Source organism: Ranitomeya variabilis, chromosome 1, assembly GCF_051348905.1.
Source record: "Ranitomeya variabilis isolate aRanVar5 chromosome 1, aRanVar5.hap1, whole genome shotgun sequence".
NCBI lineage: Eukaryota > Metazoa > Chordata > Amphibia > Anura > Dendrobatidae > Ranitomeya > Ranitomeya variabilis.
In genome coordinates, this window is record NC_135232.1 from 658693315 (window position 1) to 658720605 (window position 27291).

Genomic DNA, 27291 nt, shown 5'->3' on the forward strand with positions numbered 1-27291 from the left:
TTGTGCAATCTTGGAGGTTTACGCTACAGGGGTAGGAGAGCGGTTATCGGAGCTTGATTGGGAGAACCCATTGGACACCATGTTACGAAACGGGTCTTTATTATTTCACTCTACCTCCAGATTCTATAGCTTGTTGAGAGGGGAGATGGACTATACTAAACGAAAAACAGGCCTTCCAAGATGGCTTACTCGTTTTCCAGATTTAACTTTAGAACATATCCTCAAGGCAATGTCTTATGCTTGGAAGGCTCTGCCGGCCTCTTCTTATAGGGACATGTTGCTTAGATTGTACCATGGCACATATGTTTCCCCACACCGTTCGTTTCTCATGGGCTTATCCCAATCGGCTAATTGTTTGAAATGTGAGGTTCCTGGGGCTGACCTTTACCACCAGTTTTGGGATTGTGCGGAGATTAGGGGATTTTGGAGCGAGGTGGAAAACTTTTGTCTAGACCATCTCCTAAATTATTTGCCTTATACGCCAGAGTGGGCGATATTGGGAATATGGCCGGGGGAGGGATCAAGAATCACAAGAGGGGCCAAACGTTTGATTTCTATTGTGTCCATGGTGGGGAAAAAATGTATCTTACAACAATGGATAATGGCAGAGCCTCCTACGCTGACAATGTTCTTAAATAAATTAAAACATGTGTTTCGTATGGAATGGATAGAGGCGCAGTTGGGGGAAGATCGCATGGTGTCCCGTTTTTTTGATACTTGGGAGAGTTTCATTGATATGTTCTCTGAGGAGATGAGAACCCACCTTATAGCTTGCTTCGAACAGTCCCCTTGGTATATTAATAGGATACTGGCAGGAGATCCTCCGATCCGAAATGGAGGACATGTTAGGGTGTGACTGAAGCGACAATACACTTAATAATTGTTACCAGTAGATTAATGTGATTTCAATAATGAAAAGTTATTTGTTTGTTCTATAATCTTTATTTTGGTGTTTAAAAAACAAAAAGAAACAAAATAAGTTAAAAATGAAGGTCATTTCCTTTTTGATTGTGTAATACTGTTGACCTTTTGATCTCATGGACCCTGACTGCAATTTTACATGTTTTAATTATATGATGCCCAAGAGATGTAGAACTGCATACTAATACATTGATTAAGGTATTGCATAATTTGTGAACATGAATATTATATCCTTCAATAAAAAACTTCTTAAACAAAAAATACCATACTAAGGCAAAAAATATTCTTCCTGTAATCATGTTGGTAAAGCATTTTTCAATGTTAATTAATGTCGCAACATGAGTGTACTTACAAAGTTGTGTCTGCTCCGCACCTGGCCGTTGGGCATAATCTGGGAATAGGATCCCACAGATGGTCCTCCAAGCTGCCTCTTTCCTGGACCGGTTGGAATAATTTGGATCCGGCTGGTCCCAGATTTCTGGTCTTTCTTGGACAAGGATGAGGAGTATATCCACATTGATTATGCTGGCCATGCTGCTTGGAACTCCGTGGAGGCGAGCGCCAGACTTCCGGGATGTCTGTCTGGCTTTTTCAGCTAATTAGCATGTCTGAACTTCCTGATTGAGGGCTTGGCACAATTCCGGGCACCTGGAGTTGTCTGGAGATGTCTGGCATATTTCTCGCAAGTCACACTGCTGGTCCGTGTGTAATCCGTATTTTTCTCGCCCCCATAGACTTTCATTGACGATTTTTTTTGCGCAATACGGTGACAAACGCAGCATGCTGCGATTTTCTACGGCCGTACAAGACCGTATAATACGGATCCGTAAAATACGGCAGATAGGAGCTGGGCCATAGAGAATCATTGTACCGTATGCAATCCGTATTTTCAGCGCCTCTCATACGTCCATAAAACTCGCTAGTGTGACGCCGGCCTCACATATGCTCCTGACCTGCTCATTTTCTCTCTCTATAAAACCTGGCCAGACATTATCATACCTGCCTGTGAAAGTTTACTTCCTGGCTTGCTGGAGTTGGTGTGCTGAAGTTGGAGTTCGTAGTTGCTGCTCGAGATTGTTGTTTGATGTTTTTGGGTGTATGTTTTCTCCTTTATCCAATTTCCAGTTGGTTTGTACATTCCTATCCTCTGGAACTCTGTGCCTCGACACGTTTGATTATCTGCCACAGTCGGAACCTTCAGACGGAACTTGAAAACCTACCTCTCCAGGAAGGCCTACAGCCTGACACGACCCTACTACCACCTAAGCTGCCGTGACCCCCTACCCTACTGTCTCCATCCCATTATCCTCGAGACTGTAGGCCTGCAAGGGTAGGGCCCTCTCTTTTCTGTACCAGTCTGTCATTATTAGTTTGTTCACCGTGTTTTTTTTATTTGTACTGTATGTAACCCCTTACATGGACTCAATGGTGCTCTAAGCATAAATAATAACTATAATATTATATTACTACTTTTTATTTTTAACACAGATTGTTATATGGGGAGAAAGATTGACCAAAAAATCCTGATTTAGACAATACATTATTCCATGATGATGGCGGCACTGCAACCTTATTATAACGGGAATTGCTCAGTATCAGTGATTACTGTTCTGTTCTGAAGGTTTGGAGCGGAGCGGTCTCTATTGATAATAACCAGTACTGCACACGGATAGAAGCATTTTCTAAGTTCTACCAGTAGGTGTCAGTAGCACTCAGGGTAACGGCATCACATAGAGATCGGGAGGCAGAAAAGCAGAATATGGAGAAATAGTGAGAAAGTACAAATACATGGATAGATACGTATTTTATGAAAAATGTAAAAGTTTTGTACAGTTTATTATCTCGAGCTTCCAATCGATAATAATTGTTCCAGATGTGACTGAGAGTAATGATATAATGATGATTTTGTGCTATAAATTGAATATTTTCTGCTTGTATCAAAAGTCTGTGTCACGCTGTGTTGTCCAGGCTGCTCTACACTGGCTATTCACAGGCGCGGTCCCACTACTGATCGGCACGGGGGTTTTGACCTGCTCCGTTTCCGACCTGGGCCGGTTCACCCCTCATTAGGACAACCTGGTAGCTCCGAGCTCCCCCAGAGTCACCATATTGATGCCGAACTTAGTGCGGACACCCGATCGACATAGCACAGGGTAGCCCAGAACTCCTGGACTCAAGCGCTCCTCCAGCCTCAGCCTCCCTGGTAGCTGGGATTACAGGCGCACGCCACCGCACCCAGCAATGTCTATTGCTGCTATTACTGACTAGAGGCTGCAGGAGCCGTGACGTCATCGGGAACCACAGCGCCATCTAGTGTCTGCAGGATGAAACTGCTATAAAGTCAGTAACATAAGTCAGTATAGAGCTGCATGTATGTGTTAGTTTATACCTGTTAGCATGTATACACCTATGTGTGTGTATATAACTACGGAGTAAGCTTTGGGCAGCGTACTGTGCTCGCTGTCTGATGGACATGGCTCAGCTACTGGGCGGCCTCCCATTGTACCTGGTGTAGCTTACACTTCTGTATGAGGGTGGTTTGTCATTTCTAAATCACAAACTCTCTGTTCAGACTCGGCATAAGCGTCTGCTTTGTTCTGTTATCTGAGGCCTGGGTCACATCTGTGGCATGGGTTCTGGTAAAATCTGAGACCAGGATGAGTGCTGGGACCATCAGACACCAGCAGAATTGGGGTTAGGCGATCTTCGTGTTTTGAACCACAGGTCTTCCATTTAGCCTGTGTGTTTTGTTCCTCATATTAAATGGACTTCGTTTCCATTGGCGCTGAAGAGGTTACCAAGTCTTTGTATGCTGGTTGGAGACATGCACCTCCCTCTCACAGATGCTCCTGACCTGCTCTTTTTCCCTCTCTATAAAACCTGGCCAGATATTATCATACCTGCCTGTGAAAGTTTACTTCCTGGCTTGCGGAGTTGGTGTGCTGAAGTTGGAGTTCGTAGTTGCTTCTGGAGATTGTTGTTTGCTGTTTTTGGGTGTATGCTTTCTCCTTTATCCAATTCTCAGTTGGTTTGTACATTTCTATCCTTTCCTTTATTCCTCTCTATCCATGGTGAGAGTTTTTTGTATGTACGTTGCGTTTTGTTATTCCTGTTTGTCTTATAGTTTTATAGACTAACATATCTGTCCCAGGCCTCCTGGGGGAGGGGACAGATTAGGACACTAACAGGAGCATAGTAAGGTCAGAGACTTTGGCCTTTCTACCTTTTAGAGTATCCCCAGGACACGAATAGTTGGGTTCCCTCTTGCAGAGACAGTGTGACGCCCCCTTCCTTATCGAAGACCACATCACAGCATGACAATTCACCAGCGAATCTAGTTAAATCTGCTAACACTGACCCACAAAGCCATACATAATCTGTCTCCTCTGTATATCTCCGAGCTAATCTCCTGATATCTTCCAACTCCCGGTCCTCCTAAGACCTCCTTCTATTCTACACACTCATAAATTCCTCCCCGAATTGCCTCCAAGACTTTTCCGTCGCGAGACCACTACATCATCACAGGTCATTGCCGCAAGGCATTATTGGGAACGGGAGCATCGCGAGGAGCGGGAAGACTGCCGGGGATGCCGGAAGGTGAGAATATCATGATTTTTTATTTTAATTCTTTTTTTTAACAATTACATGGTTCCCAGGGCCTGGAGGAGAGTCTCCTCATCTCCACCCTGGGTACCAACCACACATGATCCGCTTACTTCCCGCATGGTGGGCATAGCCCCATGTGGAAAGTTAGCGGATCAATGCATTCCTATGTGTGCGGAATCCCCGAGATGAACATGCTGCTTTTTTTCTGGAATGCAATTCCGCCGTGGAAAAAACTCAATATGTGCACAAAAATTGTCGATTGCATTCTAATAATAGGATGCTTAATGTATGCGTTTTTTTGCGGTTTTATCGCGTTTTTTCATAGCGGAAAAAACTAAAAAAAAAATGTGAAAAATCCTGAATGTGTGCACACAGCCTAAAGGCAAGTTCACATTACCAAATAGCAGCATAAAGGAGCTACGTGTTTCAAACACACTGGGTGTTCTTTGTCAAAGCTATACTACAGATGAAATAGCAAGTATTTAACTAAACTGAGACCAATGAGAATCAGTCAAAAAGTCATGTGACAAACACTAATTAAAACCACAATCAACATATGCGAGAACAACCACAATACAACAAAACATAATAATTCATAAAAAATGTATAAATACATTAACAAATTATATTAAATTACATTAAATGACACCATTTGTTTTATGTGGGGTGTACTACCTGCAATCTGAAAACTAGAATTTCAGAACACATCACTGATATTATTTCTCTTAATAGTCTCAACCGAACGATGTATTCTGCATGTAGGCACTTTGTGTCCCACCATCAAAGAAACATCTCTGCACTTAAAGGGAACCTGTCACCTCGTTTTTTCGGTATGAGATAAAAATACTGTTAAATAGGGCCTGAGCTGTGCATTACAATAGTGTATTTTGTGGACCCCCGTTCCCCACCTATGCTGACAAAATACGTTACCAAAGTAGTCATTTTCGCCTGTCAATCAGGCTGGTCAGGTCGGATGGGCGTGGTGTCTTCCCCCAGATCTTGCGTAGTTTTCCGTTGGTGGCGTAGTGGTGTGCGCATGTCCAAGGTCCCGAATCCTGCACAGGGGTGTGAAAATAGCAGCGATGTCCGTTATTCCATTGGTGATCGGTGGGCGCGGCCATCTTGCTTTGGCCGCGCGTGCGCAGAAGCGGCGCTCTGCTGGCCGCGGCTTCAGGAAAATGGCCGCCGCGATAGCCATCTGCGCACGCGCGGATGCCCGCGCCCACCGATCACCAATGGAATAACGGACATCGCTGCTATTTTCACACCCCTGTGCAGGATTCGGGACCTTGGACATGCGCACACCACTACGCCACCAACGGAAAACTACGCAAGATCTGGGGGAAGACACCACGCCCATCCGACCTGACCAGCCTGATTGACAGGCGAAAACGACTACTTTGGTAACGTATTTCGGCAGCATAGGTGGGGAACGGGGGTCCACAAAATACACTATTGTAATGCACAGCTCAGGCCCTGAAATCATGTACCATTATTAGAAACTAGGTTAACGGTGTCATTTAATGCAATTTAATGTAATTTGTTGTTAACATATTTATACATTTTGTATGAATTACTTTGTTTTGTTGCATTGTGGTTGTTCTCACATATGTTGATTGTGATTTTAATTAGTGTTTGTCACATGACCTTTTGACTGATTCTCATTGGTCTCAGTGTAGTTATAGTGCTTTGGAACAAAGCACTATACTGTTATTCCATCGTGGATAACTTCTTCTTATTATAGTGCTTTGGAACAAAGCACTATACTGTTATTCCACCGTGGTAAACTTCTTCTTATTCTTATTATTCAGTCCGCACGTAATGCGGCCCGAACCGCTAAACTCACAGACTCCAGTGAGGTGTCATTTCGAAGCCAGCGTTCCTGAGAGGTGTGCTAAGTATTTTTCGTGTCGATCGGATTTGTAGTTTTTGCGCAATTTGTGTTTGAAAAAAGTCTTTCAATGCGTTTCAATGGAGAAATTTTCCTATACGTTTATAATGGGCTGGTTTCTGAGGCAATTTCTAAAAATAACTGCCACCTGGCTGATTAGCTCATTGATATGCGCAGTCAGACACAGTTACTATGCCAACTCCTATGAAATCTACATCAGCTCACCAGGTCACAAGTTTTGTCAGATAATATCAGCTCTTAAAGTGACAGTACAGCACAATTCCAAACCACTATCCGTAGTCTTATAATTATTAGACTGTGGCCCGATTCTAACTCATCGGGTATTCTAGAATATGCATGTCCACGTAGTATATTGCACAGCCACGCAGTATACAGTGCAGAGCCGTGCAGTACACAGCGCAGAGCCGCGCAGTACACAGCGCAGAGCCGCGCAGTACACAGCGCAGAGCCGCGCAGTATAAAGCGCAGAGCCGCGCAGTACACAGCGCAGAGCCGCGCAGTACACAGCGCAGAGCCGTGCAGTACACAGCGCAGAGCCGCGCAGTATAAAGCGCAGAGCCGTGCAGTACACAGCGCAGAGCCGCGCAGTACACAGCGCAGAGCCGTGCAGTACACAGCGCAGAGCCGCGCAGTTTAAAGCGCAGAGCCGTGCAGTACACAGCGCAGAGCCGCGCAGTACACAGCGCAGAGCCGTGCAGTACACAGCGCAGAGCCGCGCAGTATAAAGCGCAGAGCCGTGCAGTACACAGCGCAGAGCCGCGCAGTACACAGCGCAGAGCCGCGCAGTATAAAGCGCAGAGCCGCGCAGTATACAGCGCAGATCCCCGCAGTATACAGCGCAGAGCCGCGCAGTATACAGCGCAGAGCCGCGCAGTATACAGCGCCCACCAAATCGGCCCCTGAGGGGCCCCACCCACCAAATCGGACCCAGAGTGGCTACAACTACCAAACCAGCGCCTGAGGGGCACCCAAGTGTGAAAGTCTTGCTGGGGCAGCCCGGGCACCATTCCAAAGCACTATCTGTAGTTCCTTCAGGAAATACCCATCTATTTCTCTCTGTTATCAGCCATTCCCCGTACTGCTGTCAGTCTATTTCTCTCTGTTATCAGCCATTCCCCGTACTGCTGTCAGTCTATTTCTCTCTGTTATCAGCCATTCCCCTGTCCTGCTGTCAGTCTATTCTCTCTGTTATCAGCCATTCCCTGTCCTGCTGTCAGTCTATTCTCTCTGTTATCAGCCATTCCCCGTCCTGCTGTCAGTTTATTTCTCTCTGTTATCAGCCATTCCCCGTACTGCAGTCAGTCTATTTCTCTCTGTTATCAGCCATTCCCCGTACTGCAGTCAGTCTATTCTCTGTTATCAGCCATTCCCTTGTCCTGCTGTCAGTCTATTCTCTGTTATCAGCCATTCCCTTATCCTGCTGTCAGTCAGAGTGACCCGGGCCACCAAATCGGACCCAGAGTGACCCGGGCCACCAAATCGGACCCAGAGTGACCCGGGCCACCAAATCGGACCCAGAGTGACCCGGGCCACCAAATCGGACCCAGAGTGACCCGGGCCACCAAATCGGACCCAGAGTGACCCGGGCCACCAAATCGGACCCAGAGTGACCCGGGCCACCAAATCGGACCCAGAGTGACCCGGGCCACCAAATCGGACCCAGAGTGACCCGGGCCACCAAATCGGACCCAGAGTGACCCGGGCCACCAAATCGGACCCAGAGTGACCCGGGCCACCAAATCGGACCCAGAGTGACCCGGGCCACCAAATCGGACCCAGAGTGACCCGGGCCACCAAATCGGACCCAGAGTGACCCGGGCCACCAAATCGGACCCAGAGTGACCCGGGCCACCAAATCGGACCCAGAGTGACCCGGGCCACCAAATCGGACCCAGAGTGGCCCGGCCCACCAAATCGGACCCAGAGTGGCCCGGCCCACCAAATCGGACCCAGAGTGACCCGGCCCACCAAATCGGACCCAGAGTGACCCGGCCCACCAAATCGGACCCAGAGTGACCCGGGCCGCCAAATCGGACCCAGAGTGACCTGGGCCGCCAAATCGGACCCAGAGTGGCGCCGCCAGCCAAATCGGACCCAGAGTGGCACCACCCACCAAATCGGACCCAGAGTGGCGCCGCCCGCCAAATCGGACCCAGAGTGGCGCCGCCCACCAAATCGGACCCAGAGTGGCGCCGCCCGCCAAATCGGACCCAGAGTGGCGCCGCCCGCCAAATCGGACCCAGAGTGGCGCCGTCCGCCAAATCGGTCCCAGAAAGACCCCGCCCACCAAATTGGTCCCAGAGTGACCCCGCCCACCAAATCGGACCCAGAGTGGCCTCACCCCTTTAGGGGCTACAACTACCAAGCCAGCGCCTGAGGGGCACCCAAGTGTGAAAGTCTTGCAGGGGCAGCCCGGGCACCATTCCAAAGCACTATCTGTAGTTCCTTCAGGAAATACCCATCTAGTTATTATAGTGCTTTGGAACAAAGCACTATACTGTTATTCCACCGTGGTAAACTTCTTCTTATTCTTATTATTCAGTCCGCACGTAATGCGGCCCGAACCGCTAAACTCACAGACTCCAGTGAGGTGTCATTTCGAAGCCAGCGTTCCTGAGAGGTGTGCTAAGTATTTTTCGTGCCGATCGGATTTGTAGTTTTTGCGCAATTTGTGTTTGAAAAAAGTCTTTCAATGCGTTTCAATAGGGAAATTGTCCCATACGTTTATAATGGGCCTGATTTCTGAGGCAATTTCTAAAAATAACTGCCACCTGGCTGATTAGCTCATTGATATGCGCAGTCAGACACAGTTACTATGCCAACGCCTATGAAGTCTACATCAGCTCACCAGGTCACAAGTTTTGTCAGATAATATCAGCTCTTAAAGTGACAGTACAGCACAATTCCAAACCACTATCTGTAGTCTTATGATTATTAGACTGTGGCCCGATTCTAACTCATCGGGTATTCTAGAATATGTATGTCCACGAAGTATATTGCACAGCCACGCAGTATAATAGTGCTTTGGAACAAAGCACTATACTGTTATTCCACCGTGGTAAACTTCTTCTTATTCTTATTATTCAGTCCGCACGTAATGCGGCCCGAACCGCTAAACTCACAGACTCCAGTGAGGTGTCATTTCGAAGCCAGCGTTCCTGAGAGGTGTGCTAAGTATTTTTCGTGCCGATCGGATTTGTAGTTTTTGCGCAATTTGTGTTTGAAAAAAGTCTTTCAATGCGTTTCAATAGGGAAATTGTCCCATACGTTTATAATGGGCCTGATTTCTGAGGCAATTTCTAAAAATAACTGCCACCTGGCTGATTAGCTCATTGATATGCACAGTCAGACACAGTTACTATGCCAACGCCTATGAAGTCTACATCAGCTCACCAGGTCACAAGTTTTGTCAGATAATATCAGCTCTTAAAGTGACAGTACAGCACAATTACAAAGCACTATCTGTAGTCTTATGATTATTAGACTGTGGCCCGATTCTAACTCATCGGGTATTCTAGAATATGCATGTCCACGTAGTATATTGCACAGCCACGCAGTATACAGTGCAGAGCCGCGCAGTACACAGCGCAGAGCCGCGCAGTACACAGCGCAGAGCCGCGCAGTACACAGCGCAGAGCCGCGCAGTACACAGCGCAGAGCCGCGCAGTACAAAGCGCAGAGTCGCGCAGTATAAAGCGCAGAGCCGCGCAGTACACAGCGCAGAGCCGCGCAGTACACAGCGCAGAGCCGCGCAGTACAAAGCGCAGAGTCGCGCAGTATAAAGCGCAGAGCCGCGCAGTATACAGCGCAGAGCCGCGCAGTACACAGCGCAGAGCCGCGCAGTACAGAGCGCAGAGCCGCGCAGTATACCGCGCAGAGCCGTGCAGTGCACAGCGCAGAGCCGCGCAGTACACAGCGCAGAGCCGCGCAGTACACAGCGCAGAGCCGCGCAGTGCAAAGCGCAGAGCCGCGCAGTGCAAAGCGCAGAGCCGCGCAGTACACAGCGCAGAGCCGCGCAGTACACAGCGCAGAGCCGCGCAGTACACAGCGCAGAGCCGCGCAGTACACAGCGCAGAGCCGCGCAGTACACAGCGCAGAGCCGCGCAGTACACAGCGCAGAGCCGCGCAGTACACAGCGCAGAGCCGCGCAGTATACAGCGCAGAGCCGCGCAGTACACAGCGCAGAGCCGCCCAGTATACAGCGCAGAGCCGCGCAGTATACAGCGCAGAGCCGCGCAGTACACAGCGTAGAGCCACGCAGTATACAGCGCAGAGCCGCGCAGTATACAGCGCAGAGCCGCGTAGTATACAGCGCAGAGCCCCGCAGTATACAGTGCAGAGCCCGGCAGTATACAGCGCAGAGCCGTGCAGTACACAGTGCAGAGCCGCGCAGTACACAGCGCAGAGCCGCGCAGTATACAGCGCAGACACACGCAGTACACAGCACGGACACGCGCAGTACACAGCGCAGAGCCGCGCAGTACACAGCGCAGAGCCGCGTAGTATACAGCGAAGAGCCACGCAGTATATAGCGCAGAGCCGCGCAGTACAAAGCGCAGAGCCGCGCAGTATACAGCGCAGAGCCGCGTAGTATACAGCGCAGAGCCGCGTAGTATACAGCGCAGAGCCACGCAGTATACAGCGCAGAGCCACGCAGTATACAGCGCAGAGCCACGTAGTTATACTGCCCAGTCACGTAGTATATTGTCCAGTCACATAGTATACTGCATATCCCTGTTAAAAAAAAAAAAAAGAATTAAAATAAAAAAGTTACATACTCACCTCCTGGAGCGGCCGGTATCTGATGGTTGTTGCACCTCCTACAGCGGCCGGTACACGATGCTTGTTGCACCTGGAGTGGCCGGTACCCGATGCTTGTTGCGCGCTCCGGTCCCAAGAGTGCATTGCGGTCTCATGAGATGATGACGTAGCGGTGTTGTGAGACAGAAAGACGGAAGTGCCCTTAGACAATTATATAGTAGATTACCCCGCTCACCAAATCGGACCCCGAGGGGCCCGGCTCACCAAATCGGACCCAGAGTGACCCCGCCCACCAAATCGGACCCAGAGTGACCCCGCCCACCAAATCGGACCCAGAGTGGCTCCGCCCACCAAATCGAACCCAGAGTGACCCCTTCCACCAAATCAGACCCAGAGTGACCCCTTCCACCAAATCGGACCCAGAGTGACCCCACCCACCAAATCGGACCCTGAGGTGCCCAGCCCACCAAATCAGACCCTGAGGTGCCCAGCCCACCAAATCGGACCGAGTGACCCCACCCACCAAATTGGTCCCTAAGGTGCCCCGCCCACCAAATCGGACCCAGAGTGGCTCCGCCCACCGAATCGGACCCAGAGTGGCCGCGCCCACAGAATCGGACCAAAAGTGACCCCGCCCACCGAATCGGACCTAGATTTACCCCGCCCACAAAATCAGACCCAGATTGACCCAACCCACCAAATCGGACCGCCTGAGGGGCACCCAAGTGTGAAAGTCTTGCAGGGGCAGCCCGGGCACCATTCCAAAGCACTATCTGTAGTTCCTTCAGGAAATACCCATCTAGTTATAGTGCTTTGGAACAAAGCACTATACTGTTATTCCACCGTGGTAAACTTCTTCTTATTCTTATTATTCAGTCCGCACGTAATGCGGCCCGAACCGCTAAACTCACAGACTCCAGTGAGGTGTCATTTCGAAGCCAGCGTTCCTGAGAGGTGTGCTAAGTATTTTTCGTGTCGATCGGATTTGTAGTTTTTGCGCAATTTGTGTTTGAAAAAAGTCTTTCAATGCGTTTCAATGGAGAAATTTTCCTATACGTTTATAATGGGCTGGTTTCTGAGGCAATTTCTAAAAATAACTGCCACCTGGCTGATTAGCTCATTGATATGCGCAGTCAGACACAGTTACTATGCCAACTCCTATGAAATCTACATCAGCTCACCAGGTCACAAGTTTTGTCAGATAATATCAGCTCTTAAAGTGACAGTACAGCACAATTCCAAACCACTATCCGTAGTCTTATGATTATTAGACTGTGGCCCGATTCTAACTCATCGGGTATTCTAGAATATGCATGTCCACGTAGTATATTGCACAGCCACGCAGTATACAGTGCAGAGCCGTGCAGTACACAGCGCAGAGCCGCGCAGTACACAGCGCAGAGCCGCGCAGTACACAGCGCAGAGCCACGCAGTATAAAGCGCAGAGCCGCGCAGTACACAGCGCAGAGCCACGCAGTACACAGCGCAGAGCCGTGCAGTACACAGCGCAGAGCCGCGCAGTATAAAGCGCAGAGCCGTGCAGTACACAGCGCAGAGCCGCGCAGTACACAGCGCAGAGCCGCGCAGTACACAGCGCAGAGCCGCGCAGTACACAGCGCAGAGCCACGCAGTATAAAGCGTAGAGCCACGCAGTATACAGCGCAGAGCCGCGCAGTATACAGCGCAGAGCCGCGTAGTATACAGCGCAGAGCCCCGCAGTATACAGTGCAGAGCCCGGCAGTATACAGCGCAGAGCCGTGCAGTACACAGTGCAGAGCCGCGCAGTACACAGCGCAGAGCCGCGCAGTATACAGCGCAGACACACGCAGTACACAGCACGGACACGCGCAGTACACAGCGCAGAGCCGCGCAGTACACAGCGCAGAGCCGCGTAGTATACAGCGAAGAGCCACGCAGTATATAGCGCAGAGCCGCGCAGTACAAAGCGCAGAGCCGCGCAGTATACAGCGCAGAGCCGCGTAGTATACAGCGCAGAGCCGCGTAGTATACAGCGCAGAGCCACGCAGTATACAGCGCAGAGCCACGCAGTATACAGCGCAGAGCCACGTAGTTATACTGCCCAGTCACGTAGTATATTGTCCAGTCACATAGTATACTGCATATCCCTGTTAAAAAAAAAAAAAAGAATTAAAATAAAAAAGTTACATACTCACCTCCTGGAGCGGCCGGTATCTGATGGTTGTTGCACCTCCTACAGCGGCCGGTACACGATGCTTGTTGCACCTGGAGTGGCCGGTACCCGATGCTTGTTGCGCGCTCCGGTCCCAAGAGTGCATTGCGGTCTCATGAGATGATGACGTAGCGGTGTTGTGAGACAAAGACGGAAGTGCCCTTAGACAATTATATAGTAGATTACCCCGCTCACCAAATCGGACCCCGAGGGGCCCGGCTCACCAAATCGGACCCAGAGTGACCCCGCCCACCAAATCGGACCCAGAGTGACCCCGCCCACCAAATCGGACCCAGAGTGGCTCCGCCCACCAAATCGAACCCAGAGTGACCCCTTCCACCAAATCAGACCCAGAGTGACCCCTTCCACCAAATCGGACCCAGAGTGACCCCACCCACCAAATCGGACCCTGAGGTGCCCAGCCCACCAAATCAGACCCTGAGGTGCCCAGCCCACCAAATCGGACCGAGTGACCCCACCCACCAAATTGGTCCCTAAGGTGCCCCGCCCACCAAATCGGACCCAGAGTGGCTCCGCCCACCGAATCGGACCCAGAGTGGCCGCGCCCACAGAATCGGACCAAAAGTGACCCCGCCCACCGAATCGGACCTAGATTTACCCCGCCCACAAAATCAGACCCAGATTGACCCAACCCACCAAATCGGACCGCCTGAGGGGCACCCAAGTGTGAAAGTCTTGCAGGGGCAGCCCGGGCACCATTCCAAAGCACTATCTGTAGTTCCTTCAGGAAATACCCATCTAGTTATAGTGCTTTGGAACAAAGCACTATACTGTTATTCCACCGTGGTAAACTTCTTCTTATTCTTATTATTCAGTCCGCACGTAATGCGGCCCGAACCGCTAAACTCACAGACTCCAGTGAGGTGTCATTTCGAAGCCAGCGTTCCTGAGAGGTGTGCTAAGTATTTTTCGTGTCGATCGGATTTGTAGTTTTTGCGCAATTTGTGTTTGAAAAAAGTCTTTCAATGCGTTTCAATGGAGAAATTTTCCTATACGTTTATAATGGGCTGGTTTCTGAGGCAATTTCTAAAAATAACTGCCACCTGGCTGATTAGCTCATTGATATGCGCAGTCAGACACAGTTACTATGCCAACTCCTATGAAATCTACATCAGCTCACCAGGTCACAAGTTTTGTCAGATAATATCAGCTCTTAAAGTGACAGTACAGCACAATTCCAAACCACTATCCGTAGTCTTATGATTATTAGACTGTGGCCCGATTCTAACTCATCGGGTATTCTAGAATATGCATGTCCACGTAGTATATTGCACAGCCACGCAGTATACAGTGCAGAGCCGTGCAGTACACAGCGCAGAGCCGCGCAGTACACAGCGCAGAGCCGCGCAGTACACAGCGCAGAGCCACGCAGTATAAAGCGCAGAGCCGCGCAGTACACAGCGCAGAGCCACGCAGTACACAGCGCAGAGCCGTGCAGTACACAGCGCAGAGCCGCGCAGTATAAAGCGCAGAGCCGTGCAGTACACAGCGCAGAGCCGCGCAGTACACAGCGCAGAGCCGCGCAGTACACAGCGCAGAGCCGCGCAGTACACAGCGCAGAGCCGCGCAGTATAAAGCGTAGAGCCACGCAGTATACAGCGCAGAGCCGCGCAGTATACAGCGCAGAGCCGCGTAGTATACAGCGCAGAGCCCCGCAGTATACAGTGCAGAGCCCGGCAGTATACAGCGCAGAGCCGTGCAGTACACAGTGCAGAGCCGCGCAGTATAAAGCGCAGAGCCGTGCAGTACACAGCGCAGAGCCGCGCAGTATAAAGCGCAGAGCCGCGCAGTATAAAGCGCAGAGCCGCGCAGTACACAGCGCAGAGCCGCGCAGTACACAGCGCAGAGCCGTGCAGTACACAGCGCAGAGCCGCGCAGTATAAAGCGCAGAGCCGTGCAGTACACAGCGCAGAGCCGCGCAGTACACAGCGCAGAGCCGTGCAGTACACAGCGCAGAGCCGCGCAGTATAAAGCGCAGAGCCGTGCAGTACACAGCGCAGAGCCGCGCAGTACACAGCGCAGAGCCGCGCAGTACACAGCGCAGAGCCATGCAGTACACAGCGCAAAGCCGCGCAGTATAAAGCGCAGAGCCGCGCAGTATAAAGCGGAGAGCCGCGCAGTACACAGCGCAGAGCCGAGCAGTAAACAGCGCAGAGCCGCGCAGTAGACAGCGCAGAGCCGTGCAGTACAGAGCGCAGAGCCGCACAGTATAAAGCGCAGAGCCGCGCAGTATACCGCGCAGAGCCGCGCAGTACACAGCGCAGAGCCGCGCAGTACACAGCGCAGTACACAGCGCAGAGCCGCGCAGTACACAGCGCAGAGCCGCGCAGTACACAGCGCAGAGCCGCGCAGTACACAGCGCAGAGCCGCGCAGTACACAGCGCAGAGCCGCGCAGTACACAGCGCAGAGCCGCGCAGTATACAGCGCAGAGCTGCGCAGTACACAGCGCAGAGCCGCGCAGTACAGAGCGCAGAGCCGCACAGTATAAAGCGCAGAGCCGCACAGTACACAGCGCAGAGCCGCGCAGTACACAGTGCAGAGCCGCACAGTACACAGCGCAGAGCCGCGCAGTACACAGCGCAGAGCCACCCAGTATACAGCGCAGAGCCGCGCAGTACGCAGCGTAGAGCCACGCAGTATGCAGCGCAGAGCCGCGCAGTATACAGCGCTGAGCCGCGTAGTATACAGCGCAGAGCCCCGCAGTATACAGTGCAGAGCCCCGCAGTATACAGTGCAGAGCCCCGCAGTATACAGCGCAGACACGCGCAGTACACAGCACGGACACGCGCAGTACACAGCGCAGAGCCGCGCAGTACACAGCGCAGAGCCGCGTAGTATACAGCGAAGAGCCACGCAGTATATAGCGCAGAGCCGCGCAGTACAAAGCGCAGAGCTGCGCAGAGCTGCGCAGTATACAGCGCAGAGCCGCGCAGTATACAGCGCAGAACGCGCAGTACACAGCGCAGAGCCGCGCAGTACACAGCGCAGAGCCGTGCAGTACACAGCGCAGAGCCGCGCAGTACACAGCGCAGAGCCACGCAGTATACAGCGCAGAGCCGCGTAGTATACAGCGCAGAGCCGCGTAGTATACAGCGCAGAGCCACGCAGTATACAGCACAGAGCCACGCAGTATACAGCGCAGAGCCACGTAGTTATACTGCCCAGTCACGTAGTATATTGTCCAGTCACATAGTATACTGCATATCCCTGTTAAAAAAAAAAAGAATTAAAATAAAAAAGTTACATACTCACCTCCTGGAGCGGCCGGTATCTGATGGTTGTTGCACCTCCTAGAGCGGCCGGTACACGATGCTTGTTGCACCTGGAGTGGCCGGTACCCGATGCTTGTTGCGCGCTCCGGTCCCAAGAGTGCATTGCGGTCTCACGAGATGATGACGTAGCGGTGTTGTGAGACAGAAAGACGGAAGTGCCCTTAGATAATTAGATAGTAGATTACCCCGCTCACCAATTCGGAACCCGAGAGGCCCGGCCCACCAAATCGGACCCCGAGGGGCCCGGCCCACCAAATCGGACCCAGAGTGACCCCGCCCCCTAAATCAGACCCAGAGTGACCCCGCCCACCAAATCGGACCCAGAGTGGCTCCGCCCACCAAATCGGACCCAGAGTGACCCCTTCCACCAAATCAGACCCAGAGTGACCCCTTCCACCAAATCGGACCCAGAGTGACCCCTTCCACCAAATCGGGCCCAGAGTGACCCCGCCCACCAAATCGGACCCAGAGTGACCCCACCCACCAAATCGGACCCTGAGGTGCCCAGCCCACCAAATCAGACCCTGAGGTGCCCAGCCCACCAAATCGGACCGAGTGACCCCACCCACCAAATTGGTCCCTAAGGTGCCCCGCCCACCAAATCGGACCCAGAGTGGCTCCGCCCACCGAATCGGACCCAGAGTGGCCGCACCCACAGAATCGGACCAAAAGTGACCCCGCCCACCGAATCGGACCTAGATTTACCCCGCCCACAAAATCAGACCCAGATTGACCCAACCCACCAAATCGGACCGCCTGAGGGGCACCCAAGTGTGAAAGTCTTGCAGGGGCAGCCCGGGCACCATTCCAAAGCACTATCTGTAGTTCCTTCAGGAAATACCCATCTAGTTATTATTATTATTCAGTCCGCACGTAATGCGGCCCGAACCGCTTCACTCACAGACTCCAGTGAGGTGTCATTTCGAAGCCAGCGTTCCTGAGAGGTGTGCTAAGTATTTTTCGTGCCGATCGGATTTGTAGTTTTTGCGCAATTTGTGTTTGAAAAAAGTGTTTCAATGCATTTCAATAGAGAAATTTTCCAATACGTTTATAATGGGCCTGATTTCTGAGGCAATTTCTAAAAATAACTGCCACCTGGCTGATTAGCTCATTGATATGCGCAGTGAGACCCAGTTACTATGCCAACGCCTATAAAGTCTATCAGCTCACCAGGTCACAAGTTTTGTCAGATAATATCAGCTCTTAAAGTGACAGTACAGCACAATTACAAAGCACTATCTGTAGTCTTATGATTATTAGACTGTGGCCCGATTCTAACTCATCGGGTATTCTAGAATATGCATGTCCACGTAGTATATTGCACAGCCACGCAGTATACAGTGCAGAGCCGCGCAGTACACAGCGCAGAGCCGCGCAGTACACAGCGCAGAGCCGCGCAGTATAAAGCGCAGAGCCGCGCAGTACACAGCGCAGAGCCGCGCAGTACACAGCGCAGAGCCGCGCAGTACACAGCGCAGAGCCGCGCAGTACACAGCGCAGAGCCGCGCAGTATAAAGCGCAGAGCCGTGCAGTACACAGCACAGAGCCGCGCAGTATACCACGCAGAGCCACGCAGTACACAGCGCAGAGCCGCGCAGTACACAGCGCAGAGCCGCGCAGTACACAGCGCAGAGCCGCACAGTATAAAGAACAGAGCCGCACAGTATACCGCGCAGAGCCGCGCAGTACACAGTGCAGAGCCGCGCAGTACACAGCGCAGAGCCGCGCAGTACACAGCACAGAGCGGCGCAGTGCAAAGCGCAGAGCCGCGCAGTACACAGCGCAGAGCCGCGCAGTACACAGCGCAGAGCCGCGCAGTATAAAGCGCAGAGCCGTGCAGTACACAGCGCAGAGCCGCGCAGTACACCGCGCAGAACACAGCGCAGAGCCGCGCAGTACACAGCGCAGAGCCGCGCAGTACACAGCGCAGAGCCGCGCAGTACACAGCGCAGAGCCGCACAGTATAAAGAGCAGAGCCGCGCAGTACACAGTGCAGAGCCGCACAGTACACAGCGCAGAGCCGCGCAGTACACAGCGCAGAGCGGCGCAGTGCAAAGCGCAGAGCCGCGCAGTACACAGCGCAGAGCCGCGCAGTACACAGCGCAGAGCCGCGCAGTACACAGCGCAGAGCCGCGCAGTACACAGCGCAGAGCCGCGCAGTACACAGCGCAGAGCCGCGCAGTACACAGAGCAGAGCGGCGCAGTGCAAAGCACAGAGCCGCGCAGTACACAGCGCAGAGCCGCGCAGTACACAGCGCAGAGCCGTGCAGTACACAGCGCAGAGCCGCGCAGTACACAGCGCAGAGCCGCGCAGTACACAGCGCAGAGCCGCGCAGTACACAGCGCAGAGCCGTGCAGTACACAGCGCAGAGCCGCGCAGTACACAGCGCAGAGCCGCGCAGTACACAGCGCAGAGCCGGGCAGTACACAGCGCAGAGCCGCGCAGTACAGAGCGCAGAGCCGCACAGTATAAAGAGCAGAGCCGCGCAGTATACCGCGCAGAGCCGCGCAGTACACAGTGCAGAGCCGCGCAGTACACAGCGCAGAACCGCGCAGTACACAGCGCAGAGCGGCGCAGTGGAAAGCGCAGAGCCGCGCAGTATACAGCGCAGAGCCGCGCAGTATACAGTGCAGAGCCCCGCAGTATACAGCGCAGACACGCGCAGTACACAGCACGGACACGCGCAGTACACAGCGCAGAGCCGCGCAGTACACAGCGCAGAGCCGCGTAGTATACAGCGAAGAGCCACGCAGTATATAGCGCAGAGCCGCGCAGTACAAAGCGCAGAGCTGCGCAGAGCTGCGCAGTATACAGCGCAGAGCCGCGCAGTATACAGCGCAGAACGCGCAGTACACAGTGCAGAGCCGCGCAGTACACAGCGCAGAGCCGTGCAGTACACAGCGCAGAGCCGCGCAGTACACAGCGCAGAGCCACGCAGTATACAGCGCAGAGCCGCGTAGTATACAGCGCAGAGCCGCGTAGTATACAGCGCAGAGCCACGCAGTATACAGCACAGAGCCACGCAGTATACAGCGCAGAGCCACGCAGTATACAGCGCAGAGCCACGTAGTTATACTGCCCAGTCACGTAGTATATTGTCCAGTCACATAGTATACTGCATATCCCTGTTAAAAAAAAAAAGAATTAAAATAAAAAAGTTACATACTCACCTCCTGGAGCGGCCGGTATCTGATGGTTGTTGCACCTCCTAGAGCGGCCGGTACACGATGCTTGTTGCACCTGGAGTGGCCGGTACCCGATGCTTGTTGCGCGCTCCGGTCCCAAGAGTGCATTGCGGTCTCACGAGATGATGACGTAGCGGTGTTGTGAGACAGAAAGACGGAAGTGCCCTTAGATAATTAGATAGTAGATTACCCCGCTCACCAATTCGGAACCCGAGAGGCCCGGCCCACCAAATCGGACCCCGAGGGGCCCGGCCCACCAAATCGGACCCAGAGTGACCCCGCCCCCTAAATCAGACCCAGAGTGACCCCGCCCACCAAATCGGACCCAGAGTGGCTCCGCCCACCAAATCGGACCCAGAGTGACCCCTTCCACCAAATCAGACCCAGAGTGACCCCTTCCACCAAATCGGACCCAGAGTGACCCCTTCCACCAAATCGGGCCCAGAGTGACCCCGCCCACCAAATCGGACCCAGAGTGACCCCACCCACCAAATCGGACCCTGAGGTGCCCAGCCCACCAAATCAGACCCTGAGGTGCCCAGCCCACCAAATCGGACCGAGTGACCCCACCCACCAAATTGGTCCCTAAGGTGCCCCGCCCACCAAATCGGACCCAGAGTGGCTCCGCCCACCGAATCGGACCCAGAGTGGCCGCGCCCACAGAATCGGACCAAAAGTGACCCCGCCCACCGAATCGGACCTAGATTTACCCCGCCCACAAAATCAGACCCAGATTGACCCAACCCACCAAATCGGACCGCCTGAGAGGCACCCAAGTGTGAAAGTCTTGCAGGGGCAGCCCGGGCACCATTCCAAAGCACTATCTGTAGTTCCTTCAGGAAATACCCATCTAGTTATTATTATTATTCAGTCCGCACGTAATGCGGCCCGAACCGCTTCACTCACAGACTCCAGTGAGGTGTCATTTCGAAGCCAGCGTTCCTGAGAGGTGTGCTAAGTATTTTTCGTGCCGATCGGATTTGTAGTTTTTGCGCAATTTGTGTTTGAAAAAAGTGTTTCAATGCATTTCAATAGAGAAATTTTCCAATACGTTTATAATGGGCCTGATTTCTGAGGCAATTTCTAAAAATAACTGCCACCTGGCTGATTAGCTCATTGATATGCGCAGTGAGACCCAGTTACTATGCCAATGCCTATAAAGTCTATCAGCTCACCAGGTCACAAGTTTTGTCAGATAATATCAGCTCTTAAAGTGACAGTACAGCACAATTACAAACCACTATCCGTAGTCTTATGATTATTAGACTGTGGCCCGATTCTAACTCATCGGGTATTCTAGAATATGCATGTCCACGTAGTATATTGCACAGCCGCGCAGTACACAGCGCAGAGCCGCGCAGTACACAGCGCAGAGCCGCGCAGTATAAAGCGCAGAGCCGCGCAGTACACAGCGCAGAGCCGCGCAGTACACAGCGCAGAGCCGCGCAGTACACAGCGCAGAGCCGCGCAGTACACAGCGCAGAGCCGCGCAGTATAAAGCGCAGAGCCGTGCAGTACACAGCACAGAGCCGCGCAGTATACCACGCAGAGCCACGCAGTACACAGCGCAGAGCCGCGCAGTACACAGCGCAGAGCCGCGCAGTACACAGCGCAGAGCCGCACAGTATAAAGAGCAGAGCCGCGCAGTATACCGCGCAGAGCCGCGCAGTACACAGTGCAGAGCCGCGCAGTACACAGCGCAGAGCCGCGCAGTACACAGCACAGAGCGGCGCAGTGCAAAGCGCAGAGCCGCGCAGTACACAGCGCAGAGCCGCGCAGTACACAGCGCAGAGCCGCGCAGTATAAAGCGCAGAGCCGCGCAGTACACAGCGCAGAGCCGCGCAGTACACAGCGCAGAGCCGCGCAGTACACAGCGCAGAGCCGTGCAGTACACAGCGCAGAGCCGCGCAGTACACCGCGCAGAGCCGCGCAGTACACAGCGCAGAGCCGCGCAGTACACAGCGCAGAGCCGCGCAGTATAAAGCGCAGAGCCGTGCAGTACACAGCGCAGAGCCGCGCAGTACACAGCGCAGAGCCGCGCAGTACACAGCGCAGAGCCGGGCAGTACACAGCGCAGAGCCGCGCAGTACAGAGCGCAGAGCCGCACAGTATAAAGAGCAGAGCCGCGCAGTATACCGCGCAGAGCCGCGCAGTACACAGCGCAGAGCCGCGCAGTACACAGCGCAGAGCGGCGCAGTGGAAAGCGCAGAGCCGCGCAGTATACAGCGCAGAGCCGCGCAGTACACAGCGCAGAGCGGCGCAGTGCAAAGCGCAGAGCCGCGCAGTACACAGCGCAGAGCCGCGCAGTACACAGCGCAGAGCCGCACAGTACACAGCGCAGAGCCGCGCAGTACACAGCGCAGAGCCGCACAGTATAAAGAGCAGAGCCGCGCAGTATACCGCGCAGAGCCGCGCAGTACACAGTGCAGAGCCGCGCAGTACACAGCGCAGAGCCGCGCAGTACACAGCGCAGAGCGGCGCAGGGCAAAGCGCAGAGCCGCGCAGTACACAGCGCAGAGCCGCGCAGTACACAGCGCAGAGCCGCGCAGAGCCGCGCAGTACACAGCGCAGAGCCGCGCAGTATAAAGCGCAGAGCCGTGCAGTACACAGTGCAGAGCCGCGCAGTATACCGCGCAGAGCCGCGCAGTACACAGCGCAGAGCCGGGCAGTACACAGCGCAGAGCCGCGCAGTACAGAGCGCAGAGCCGCACAGTATAAAGAGCAGAGCCGCGCAGTATACCGCACAGAGCCGCGCAGTACACAGTGCAGAGCCCCACAGTATACAGCGCAGAGCCGCGCAGTACACAGCGCAGAGCCGCACAGTATAAAGAGCAGAGCCGCGCAGTATACCGCGCAGAGCCGCGCAGTACACAGCGCAGAGCCGCGCAGTACACAGCGCAGAGCGGCGCAGGGCAAAGCGCAGAGCCGCGCAGTACACAGCGCAGAGCCGCGCAGTACACAGCGCAGAGCCGCGCAGTATAAAGCGCAGAGCCGTGCAGTACACAGCGCAGAGCCGCGCAGTATACCGCGCAGAGCCGCGCAGTACACAGCGCAGAGCCGGGCAGTACACAGCGCAGAGCCGCGCAGTACACAGCGCAGAGCCGCACAGTATAAAGAGCAGAGCCGCGCAGTATACCGCACAGAGCCGCGCAGTACACAGTGCAGAGCCCCACAGTATACAGCGCAGAGCCGTGCAGTACACAGTGCAGAGCCGTGCAGTACACAGCACAGAGCCGCGCAGTATACAGCGCAGACACGTGCAGTACACAGCACGGACACGCGCAGTACACAGCGCAGAGCCGCGCAGTACACAGCGCAGAGCCGCGTAGTATACAGCGAAGAGCCACGCAGTATATAGCGCAGAGCCGCACAGTACAAAGCGCAGAGCCGCGCAGTATACAGCGCAGAGCCGCGTAGTACACAGCGCAGAGCCGCGTAGTACACAGCGCAGAGCCGCGCAGTACACAGCGCAGAGCCGCGTAGTATACAGCGCAGAGCCACGTACTATACAGCGCAGAGCCACGCAGTATACAGCGCAGAGCCACGCAGTATACAGCGCAGAGCCACGTAGTTATACTGCCCAGTCACGTAGTATATTGTCCAGTCACATAGTATACTGCATATCCCTGTTAAAAAAAAAAAAAATTAAAATAAAAAAGTTACATACTCACCTCCTGGAGCGGCCGGTATCTGATGGTTGTTGCACCTCCTAGAGCGGCCGGTACACGATGCTTGTTGCGCGCTCCGGTCCCAAGAGTGCATTGCGGTCTCACGAGATGATGACGTAGCGGTGTTGTGAGACAGAAAGACGGAAGTGCCCTTAGACAATTATATAGTAGATTACCCCGCTCACCAATTCGGAACCCGAGGGGCCCGGCCCACCAAATCGGACCCCGAGGGGCTCGGCCCACCAAATCGGACCCAGAGTGACCCCGCCCACCAAATCGGACCCAGAGTGACCCCGCCCACCAAATCGGACCCAGAGTGGCTCCGCCCACCAAATCGGACCCAGAGTGACCCCTTCCACCAAATCAGACCCAGAGTGACCCCTTCCACCAAATCAGACCCAGAGTGACCCCGCCCACCAAATCGGACCCAGAGTGACCCCGCCCACCAAATCGGACCCAGAGTGACCCCACCCACCAAATCGGACCCTGAGGTGCCCAGCCCACCAAATCAGACCCAGAGTGACCCCGCCCACCAAATCGGACCCAGAGTGACCCCGCCCACCAAATCGGACCCAGAGTGACCCCGCCCACCAAATCGGACCCAGAGTGGCTCCGCCCACCAAATCGGACCCAGAGTGACCCCTTCCACCAAATCAGACCCAGAGTGACCCCTTCCACCAAATCAGACCCAGAGTGACCCCTTCCACCAAATCGGACCCAGAGTGGCTCCGCCCACCGAATCGGACCCAGAGTGACCCCGCCCACCGAATCGGACCTAGATTTACCCCGCCCACAAAATCAGACCCAGATTGACCCAACCCACCAAATCGGACCGCCTGAGGGGCACCCAAGTGTGAAAGTCTTGCAGGGGCAGCCCGGGCACCATTCCAAAGCACTATCTGTAGTTCCTTCAGGAAATACCCATCTAGTTAAATACTTGTTATTTCATCTGTAGTATAGCTTTGACAAAGAACACCCAGTGTGTTTGAAACGTGTAGCTGCTAAACGCTGCTATTTGGTCATGTGAACTTGCCTTTACAAGTCTGTTTTTTATGTAACACCCCTTTAGGGCTACCACGGTACACTGGGTGTTATGGGGGGGGGTCTCACCTCTCAAGGGCGCAGTGCCTCCACCCGAATCTTGATTGGAGCTCTCTCTCTGGGGCTGCAGAAGGACTATTATCTTCTGCCAGGGGCTGATTCGGGAAGCCCCTGCCACACTCAGTACACACTCACAGGGATCAGGAGTAAAACAGTTTAACAGGTTTATTGCTATGCAGCATAACTTAGATGGATTTAAAAGAATAACATGAAATACAAATAACTGTGCTCTGTCAAGGTCATATACACATTTCACTCTAATTCTACTTCCACCCTGCAAGTATAACGTAGTAGGGTTTTTGTTTGTTTCTTCTAGTTTAACTCAGTCCAAACGTTGGGGCCCAGTTGCCACAGATGTTGGCGCTCAAATTAAAACAGTTGGTGCACTTAGACGAATATAACTGGCAATAGTCTGGGCTGTAATGTACTCACTGTAAATAACGCTGGTAGGACCACAAGTCTCAGAAAGTCACTCACGGCGCTTCTCTAACGGTCGGATGGTTCTCTGGACACCAGCTGGGGGCGGCCGGATTCAGTCCTTTATACGGTGGGAGTGCAGGCAGAACTCTCCAAGTTCTTGATCCAACTTGCTCCAGAGGGTAAAACAAAGTCGCACTCTCTCCAGCAGCGTGAGTATATCCGAGGGGACAGCAACCCTGCAGCATGGGGCCAGGCAAGTCCCCCGTGCTCCGTCTCTCACAGCAAGATACCACGCTCTTCCCTTCCTCTGAATTCTTAGTTTCACTTTCTCCCCAGCTCCTGCCTCCAAGTCCCTCCTCCTCCAATCCAGGCTGTGTCATCTGACTGAAACAAGGATCCCTGGGAATTGTAGTCCACTGCAGCTCAGAGGAAAATCTGCTAATGTCTGTAGGTCCAGGTATAACAGCAGCTGCAAAGCTCTTCTTAGTGTCTGTAAATCCCAGTATACCAGTATAACAGTTCCCAGTGCAGGTGTTACATTTATATGCATTACTCTTTTTGGACTATTTGGAAGCTGGAACAATCCTTTTTTAGTTTGATCTTATAAGCGTGCAACTACACATGCTTCGTGCTTCTCCACACCGCAAGCCGCATCAGGTGAGCTGGTTTCTCACTTTGCCTTCTACTTCTCCTGAGTGTCCCCATCCTCTGGAACTCTGTACCTCAACATGTTTGATTATCTGCCACAGATGGAACGTGAAAACCTACCTCTCCAGGACGGCCTACAGCCTGACACGACCCTACTATCACCTCACCACCACCTAAGCTGCCGAGACCCCCTACCCTACTGTCTCCATCCCATTATCCTCGAGACTGTAGGCCTGCAAGGGTAGGGCCCTCTCTTTTCTGTACCAGTCTGTCATTATTAGTTTGCTCACCGTGTTTTTTTCATTTGTACACTGTATGTAACCCCTTACATGGACTCAATGGTGCTCTAAGTATAAATAATAATTATTATATTACTACTTTTTATTTTTAAATACAGATTGTTATATGGGGAATAAAAACATTGGAAAAAGAAAATATTGACCAAAAAAGTCTTATTTAGATAATACATCATTCCCTGATAAAATGAATATTTTCTGTGTGCATAAAAAGTCTGTGTCACGCTGTTATACACTGGCTATTCACAGGCGTAGTCTCACTACTTATCATCATGTGGGTTTCACCGTGCTCCCTTTCCATCCTGGGCCGGTGTTCACCCCTCTTCCATATCCTGGCAAGCTTTGAGCTCTCTTCTCAACAGCCACCATATTAATTGCTTAACTTAGTGCAGACACCCAAATTGACATAGCCCAGTGCAGCCAGCCTCGAACTCCTGGACTCAAGCGATCCACCAGACTAAGCCTCCCTAGTTGCTGGGATTACAGGCGCACGCCACCGCACCCGGCAAAGTTTACTGCTGCTATTGCTGACTAGAGGCTGCAGGACCCCTGACGTCACTGGTAACCACTGCGCCATCTAGTGTCTGCAGGATGAAACTACAGTACAGTCAGTTACATACAGGTGATTCTCACTAAATTAGAATATTATGAAAAGTTAATTTATTTCAGTTCTTCAATACAAAAAGTGAATCTCATATATTATATAGAGTCATTACAAACAGAGTGATCTATTTCAGGTGTTTATGTTGATGATTATGGCTTACAGCCAATGAAAACCCATTTTAAAATCCAAAAATGTTGTCCCACTGAAATGTATGTTCAGTAAATGCACTCATTACTTGGTCAGGGCTGCTTTTGCATCAATTACTACACCAATGCGGCGTGGCACGGAGGCGATCAGCCTGTGGCACTGCTGAGTTGTTATGGAAGCCCAGGTTGCTTTGATCGCAGCCTTCAGCTTGTCTGCATTGTTGGGTCTGGTGTCTCTCATCTTCCTTTTGACAATTCCCCATAGTTTCTCTATGGGGTTTTGGTAAGAACTAAACACTTGCAATATAGCACTCTGTTTGTAATGACTCTATAAACATATGAGTTTCACTTTTTGTATTGAACAACTGAAATTAACTTTTTTTGATGATTTTCTAATTTAGTGAGAAGCACTTATATGTGTCAGTATACTCCTGCATATATGTGTTAGGCTAAGTTCACATTCGCGTTCAGGGGCTTTGTGAAAGGCTCTGTTAAGCCCCACCTACTTCTGCATATTTCTGCATGTGTCCCGTGTAC

The 27291-nt window shown here is 52.6% G+C and overlaps 1 protein-coding gene across 4 annotated transcripts in view; it reads right to left on the reverse strand.

Moving 5' to 3' along the window:
• LOC143774979 (uncharacterized) overlaps positions 1-25676 on the reverse strand; it is a 60903-nt gene extending 35227 nt beyond the window's left edge. For 3 of the 4 annotated variants that reach the window (XR_013215572.1, XR_013215573.1, XM_077262796.1), the window contains exon 1: positions 25073-25676. Coding sequence is in view for 1 of the 4 variants with exons in the window: in XM_077262796.1 (XP_077118911.1) it covers position 25073 (1 nt within the window). In the remaining 3 variants the exon portion in view is untranslated. The other variant, XR_013215574.1, reaches the window with a different exon arrangement.
• Between the last annotated feature and the right edge of the window lie 1615 nt (positions 25677-27291).